The 7557-nt window shown below is 48.5% G+C and overlaps 1 protein-coding gene across 4 annotated transcripts in view; it reads left to right on the top strand.

Moving 5' to 3' along the window:
- LOC125949267 (hemicentin-2) overlaps nt 1-7248 on the top strand; it is a 134246-nt gene extending 126998 nt beyond the window's left edge. For 3 of the 4 annotated variants that reach the window (XM_049676162.1, XM_049676159.1, XM_049676160.1), the window contains one exon: nt 5776-7248. In XM_049676162.1, coding sequence (XP_049532119.1) covers nt 5776-5849 — 74 coding nt within the window. In that variant the 3' untranslated portion in view covers nt 5850-7248. The remainder of the gene's footprint in view (nt 1-5775) is intronic. The other variant, XM_049676161.1, reaches the window with a different exon arrangement.
- The last annotated feature ends 309 nt before the right edge of the window (nt 7249-7557 follow it).

Below are 7557 nucleotides of genomic sequence, written 5' to 3'. Positions count from 1 at the left end.
ATGCTGATCCTCATCTCTTCTCTACCAACGGGACCACCGCGAGACCATACGAGAGCCCCCAAAATCTCAAGCACCAGGCCGGGCCGGACGAATGTTGCCATTCGTTGCTGTAACGTCAGAGTTAGGGGAAAAAAAAGGAAACATAAACCGGACCGGAACACGGAGTGGCCCTGGCTAGAGTGGCTCCCTAGACCGGATGCTTTTCACGGGACACACAACAGATGGAAATCTGTTTCCTAGCACCATGAGCCAAGCGTGAAGCGGACTCGATGTCAAGCTCGAAGCCGGCCATCATTCGGAGCTTCCGGCGATCCGTTTTTTGGCGAACCCCTTTTTCAATCCCGGGGTGTCGGGTTCTCTCTCTATCTCTCTCTCTCTCTCTCTTTCTCTCTATGGGATCTGGGATGTCTGGCTCAAGATGTGCACGGAGATGAGGTTCAAACCACATCAACCCCGATTCCAGTCCGGTCCGAGGGCTCACGTCCGATCCACGGCCGACCGAAGGTAGCGCTAATGTTTGCCGTTTGCTTCCTTCACCGGGCCCTCGGGTTCGTCCAGCCGTTTTTCCCTGCCAAAGGCTTTGCGGTTCCGGATCAGGTCCGCAGAGAGCACCTACCATTGGCACAGATCCCGAGCCTGGTGCTCACTAGATGGAAGAGAAATGCCCGACCCATCACCGGCGTCGTCGTCGTACCCTGGAAATGGAATTCAGATTTGCCATCTCATTTTACTTAATTTCACCTCCCATTACTCACCACCCGACAGCCGGCCCTTCCCAGCATCCCGGGCATCAACGTTTCTGCCATCTCAGCGCCGGCACCGGCGACGCTTCTTCTTGGTGTAGCGGAAGTGGCAGTCCCCGAATCTCCAGCACGCGCCGATGCTCACTCCGAGCTAATAGCACCACACAAAAAGAAGCGAAGGAAAAAGAAGCGAAAGGGAGGGAAGGAAGACAGAAAACACTGAATGATTCACCGTTCGTCGCCGGTTCCCCGGAGGCCCCCGGTGGCCCCCAAAAATACGCAAATTCGATTACGTGATGATGATAATCCAAATCAATAAATAAATGAGATACGGAGCCGCCCACCGAGCCGAACACCGAGCGGTGTGCCAGGTGTTCACCGTTCACCGGTACGATCCAGCGCGCCGCAATACCTGAGAGGGCCATTAGCGTTCAGCCAGCTCTGCCATCAACTGTCGTGGTTGTTTTTTTCTTTGGTTTTTGGTTGTCTGATGGTCGGTGACGAGAAATATGCACCAACACCATCAGCCTCTCCCCCTCGAACAATTTATGGACATATTTTATGCGGCTCACCGTCAAGGTGGACAGCCAGCGTCGTAGAGTCGGCATCGTCGCCACCCACCACGCTCTCGGACTCTTGTAAGCGAGACACTTGGGAGGGGAGGGAGTGTGAATTGTGATTGTGGCACTACAGCAAAGGATCAGCTCGAGACGAACGCCAATCAATGAGCCTTACATTATGCCGTGCCACGTCTAGACGGTGCGCTTGCTGCTGCTGCTGCTGCTGCTGCTGCTGACGAGGAAAACCGGCTCATTGTTCCCCCGACAATGCCGACGATCGTTTCTTGGGAAATACGTTGGCCGGAAAATGTTTTCTATTTCATCCCCCGATGAATCCGCGCCCATTATGAGCGCTCTGGTGTAAATTCTTCCAAAAGCCGGGCCCCGTGGCTCCCTCCAGGCAGTACAATACACGTGCCGAAGCCGGGTTGTTCCTGTGATGGAGGCGCCCGGTACTTTTGGGTTCGAAAATGGAGGCGCCCAGTACTTTATCGCTCGAGGAATGGAGACGCCTGGTGGCTGACGTTTGGTCGAACCGAACTGGGGGCGAGCTGTGATTGCCGAATGGAAAATAAGGGTTTTCCGGGCCCCCAAACTAACCTTCCCCAGTTTCAGTGGCAGTAGGCAAAACGGGGTCATAAGTTTGAACAATGATTGACAGCGAGCGAGTTTCGGTTTGGTAAAAGTGTAGCAGCGCAGCAGACCCATGATTCCGGATCCTTACTTACACTGCTGTACAATCCACCGGCAAAAGTTATGACTCGATGGCGATGCTGACGACGAGCAAAGTTCGTCGGATACACACACATACACACCCACATATGTCCGTCTCGCCGGCTCTTGTGAAGAGGCACTTCAAACAAATTAATCTAAAGAACGATCCGGGTTTTGTGGGGGGTTGTTGCTGTACAACGGCCCGGGGCGCCTTTCGAGGGGGTTGTATTCCCGGGCCCGGGTCTGTGCATTTCGTTTGATGTGCTGTTGCGTGCATCTGATGTGCATGAAGTTGCCGGCCCAGCAATCTTGCGTCCTGTCGACCGACAAAAACCGAGCAGACCTATGTTTGGTATGCTGCCACCAAAACCCAACACCAGACCATACCAAACCTGGGTGTTGTTGACAGACCATCCCATCATGGTTGCGACAGTAATCCATATCTGGTGTCACCGTAACCGGTGTCTGGAGTGGCCCTTCGTCGTTGTCGTCGTCGTCGTCGTCGATAAAGAACATGGAATATGGGCGAAAATTGATGAGTTTCGCCAATATTTCACGCCATTGACGCCTGTGCGGTCACGATTTTCGGACGACGTTCGGTGGAAATCTCAGCCTAGGACAGACCGCCGAGTGGCGTTCGTGGTGGTTGTGGCCTTGAAGGGGTCCGGGGGAAACTCAATCAAACCTCCTGAATCCTAAACAAATTCCCACCGTTACCGGCCGGCCGGCTTCATGAATAGCTAGACCCAGGATGGACTCAAGATCGAAGTAGAAGAGGGAAGGGGGTGTGGAGAAGGGGACGCTGCCGTTGCCGTGAGCATACATATTTTATGCCATCGTCAACGTCAGCGGCAAGCAGGACCGCATTTTCCATTGTGTGGAACAACTTTGTATCCATTTCAGCGAAACAAAAATTTTTCGACTAAAAACTATTAGAAATCGAGATCACAACAGCATCAACCCCCGGGCCCATGCGTTCGCCCTTTGTTCTAATTTATTGTCTGTAACCCTCCACCCCTCTAGCCTGACAACAAATGCAAAAGAATGGCCTCCATTTCGATTCTGCATAGTTCTTCTCATATACATATATAGATCCTTTTTGATTTATGATCCACCAATAACGGGAACATCCGACGGAACGCTTTTCTTTCGTTCAGACACACCTCGCTACCCTCTGGCATGCTGAAGACCCTCTCCACGTCCATCTCCTTCCGTATCACACACATTTTCTCGTTGGTTAAAAAAAGGGAGAGGGATGCAAAAAGAAAAACATCGAACAAAGGGAACAGCCACCATACGGTTGTTGATGTTGTTCAAATATGAGGGTTCCGGGGCGATGGATTCCGATGAGGCATCATACCGGCTGCTGCGGTGGTGTGGCCTTCGGGCTAGCCAGCCAGAATGGTTCGGTCCGGTCCGGGGACTCTTTCCTCTTTAGCAAAACCACGAAAAAGCACCTCGTAGAAAGTGCGTAATAAGGTTCGATCCGACATTGGTTCGACATGACCGAGACCGAGACCGAGACCGAGCCCGGGACCGACTCCTTCGTCCAATCGTCCTCGATCCCTTCCCGGCCCGGACCGGGCCCCAAGGGAGAGCTTCATATGCAAATATGTAATGTGTTTGTTAGACCGGGTCGGTGTGTCCCGGCGCCCCAGGTCTAGGCCTTCGTTCGTTCGTTCGTTGGTTCGGTGAGAAGTGTGAGAATCCATTCTCCATCGACCACTTGCCGCCCAGTGACCTCCCCCTTTTTTTGTGTCGGTCCACCCAAGAGTGGGTTCTGGGGCGTTGCGGATCCAAAAGAACAGAACAACGGCCGCTGTCCATCAGACGCACCGGCAGCCACCGAGCAAATGGAGGGAGAATTCTGGGAACCCCTCCATGGTCGCTGTGGGCCCAGAGACCCGCAAAAGAACTTGCTCCATCATCATCTTCATATTGACCGAAATCCATTGTGCTACTACTATGCTCAGCGAGAGAGAGAGAGAGAGAGAAAGAGAGAGGCGGGCTCCGTTGTTAATGTTCCGGCTCCGAGGTTTTTGCTTCCCCAGCATCCCACGATCCACGACCTCCTCTACTACCTCCCTCTCCGAAAACTCGAATCCGGCGCGGTTTGAGGATTCGGATTTTTCGTGAATCTCGAGCCTCGAGCCCCGGAATCGAAGCCGAACGGACCCACCAAAAGCACTCCTTCCCTCGGGGGAGATTATTAGCAAATTTTTGGTTTGTATTGCGAGTGAAATGAAAACACGGCACATAATGTTGTGTGTGTGCGTGTGTGTGTGTGACTTCAAATACCCCAACGTGTGTCCTTGGGAGATGTTATGAGGCGAGACGTTCGTTTTGGAACCATGTTCCACCTCGAAACAGCCGTTTCATGAGTCTCTTGATAATATTTCAACACAAACATTACGGATCACTCTCGGATAATTTCGGTCACCAGTGATTTCGAGTGCTGCGTGTGCTTTTATCGGCACTTCACTCACGCACTTTGTGGTGGATGTGTTTTATGGACCAGGAAACATTTGTTTCGGATTTACATCGTCCATATCCATATTGGCACCTATTCCTATTGTAAGCAAAAACATAATAAATTACCTACAGACGTTGATAACTCATTGTCAGTCCATACCAAAATGAAATAAAGCATCTGCCTTCACATCAGATGCCTTTAATGAGCGTTCTTTTTTGTGAGCAAAACCGCTCGTTTCGTTTGTGTCACAGCAAAACATCAAATCATTCCGTTTCCATGGTATCCATTAAGCTTTGGAAGAAGCTTAAAAGTTGGCGTTTTTTTCGGACCTGTAAAATCTACAGATGATGGAGGGTTTTGAACCGACTGCAGCAAGCTGCGCAAATACACCAGCGTTGTACCAGATTTGTTTAGGTGATATAATGTCGTTGATTGATAATTCATTCAAAATATAATATCGATCAAATGATTCACATGAAAAGCAGTCCTTTTTATGGGTATTTTGTATGGTAGTTAACAACATTTAGAGTGTAATAGCACAAATTTCCGTTCTGATAGACGCTTTTAGTTCTTCAATAGTCTTTGGTTGGCTGTCGTACACCTTACTATTCAAATAGCATCACAAAAAAGGTCGGCACCGCCAAATCCCACTAATGACGAGGCCACATAAAAGCGGACATAGTTTTCATAGGTGAAGGATTATTTTGAATGTACTGCAATTCAATTTCAGTTCAAATTTTTGACGTGAATCGATTCGTGGCATAAAATGGCATAGACTGACGTTACATAATCTGCCCGATTTGTCCAAATCGGCTGATAAATGACGGAGTTATTCAACATTTAAATGCGTCCTATCTAGATGACTCGTCCTATATTTATCATGAGTTAGCTAAACTATTTATAATGATTTGATAAGGTGTTGGCAGTGATATGGTGCTATTTTCTGAACAGCGAACTTAATCTTTTACGTCAAAAAACGCCTCTGCGTGTTTAAAAACCTGCTTGATGTTCAAACAGCTTAAAGGGGATTTTTCGAATCGAATTTTAATCATTTAATTATCGTTTTGACAGGCCTTAACGGGAAATACTACATTCGTGACAACTGGTACCTAAGCCAATCCTGTCTCTCCTTCTCTTCCGAACTCTTTCCCATGATATTGAACGATTGATTCGACCGTTCCTTTCAAACTGACTTACTGACCTCTCGTTTTTCCGCACTTTTTTCTTTCCCGCATTGGCTTTGCGCTCTGACTCTTTGGTTGCGACCGTTCTATTATAATTTCAGTTTATATTGCAGATCCTGACCTAATATTGCCGCGCGGTGGCGACATCGAGTTCACGACGCTAGCGGGAGCCTAGCAGAAACAGTTCGGCCAGCCAGCAGAAGCGCCCGAAGCGGCTGGCCTGTGCTCAGCACCCTCAGCCTATAAATAATGCTGCGTGAAGCGGCACGAATGTGTTTAGGTGTTGTGTAGCAGCAATGAGAAGGAGAGCAGCATACTTTTTAAGCCGTACAAGCCATTCTCACAACCAAACAACCAAACAAGCATGCTAGACTAAAACTGGGTACCGCGTAGGCCATTAGGCAACGCCACCACCACCACCACCATCAGGAGAAGGCAATGATAGCAGGCAACAACATGAGTGTAGAAGGGCAGAGCAGAGCAGCAGAAGGAAGGAAGAAGAAACAAATCAAAAGTAGTTAAAGCAAGCAAATGATCCTTAAGTTACATCCAGGGCCAAAGGTGGAGTGGCAAAGTTAGAAGCATCCCCACGAGCGGGATCCCAGAAGCTGGACAAATGTTTTAAACGTTGTATTAGGTGAATTGAATTGCGAATTGCGTGATTCCGAAGGGCCACAGATCAGATGGAAGGGTCAGGCACTGGGTCGCAAATGCATTCTATGTTTTTTTGGTCACCTCAGCAGAGTTTATTAGTGTAAATGTAAGTTGAACATGTTGAGCTTCATTTTCCTAGCAATCCTCTCCAACCCCGACCCCCCCCCGGTCCGATCAAAACCCTCTTATCCTAACTCTAATGATCTGGAACGAACGTGGTTTGCGGTGGAATAGCCGGTCCAGTTCGGTCCAGTTTGCGGTTAAGTTATTGTATAAAATACATACTAACAATTATAAGGATGTAGAAAGGAAGATAACAACACGGCCATCAACCCATCTCACTCTCTTTCTCTCTCTCTCTCAAACTTGGCTAACTAGTGCAGATGAGTAACATAATATGCGCCGCAAGAGGGGAACGCACATTGTATTAGGAGACTACTAACTAAGTGGAACTTGAGTGGTGATGGTCGTGAACTGAAAATGCCGAGGATCGAGATTGAGTTAGAAAAGTTTCAGTTGCGTGACCTCTAACCATAACTCTTGGTGGACGTACGCATCAACACAAAATCGATCAGAACATGAGGAGGACAAGGAGAATTCGAATCTGAAGATCGTTCGACACATTTCTTAGCCATTTTTTAAGAAAATGTTGGAAAGCAAAATCCGAAGAGCGACACAGTGCTGTAAGCCTCTCCCCCCTTACGACGGCGTGTCGTAACATGGCGGCTGCAGATCGCTAAGCAAAACTCCCCCTTTTTAACGGACGCAGGCCAAGCGTATTGTGTGCGCGCATGCCTGTGTACGTGTGTGTGTGTGTGGTCAACATTGTGTAAATCTAACAGCATCACCTGAAATCAAACAATATCGAAAACGCGAGGAAAGGCCACGCAGAGAGTAAGAAGAAATAAAAGAATTAAAAATCCAACAAGTAAACTGATTTCGAGTCCTGTTACAATGTTAAAAAGAAATCCCGAAAGAAACTTTGACATCGATGCGTTCCGCTCATACATATAGATTCGTTTATAACGGAAAGAAAAAAGGGGCACCTGTAAAGGACTGAAGCACCACTCCACTCCACTTCAAACGTCCCACGTCGATAAAAAAAAGCCACAGACCCAGGAGTCACGGTATCAAAATGCAAAACACTTGTTTACGGCACTAATCTCAAATCATGTTTTGGGTTTATTTGGTTGCTCCTCTTTCTTCTTTCTCTCACACACAATCACATG

The sequence above is a fragment of the Anopheles darlingi genome, chromosome 2 (genome assembly GCF_943734745.1).
Source record: "Anopheles darlingi chromosome 2, idAnoDarlMG_H_01, whole genome shotgun sequence".
NCBI lineage: Eukaryota > Metazoa > Arthropoda > Insecta > Diptera > Culicidae > Anopheles > Anopheles darlingi.
The sequence above is the reverse complement of the archived record's forward strand: the minus strand, read 5'-3'. Positions and strand labels throughout refer to the sequence as shown.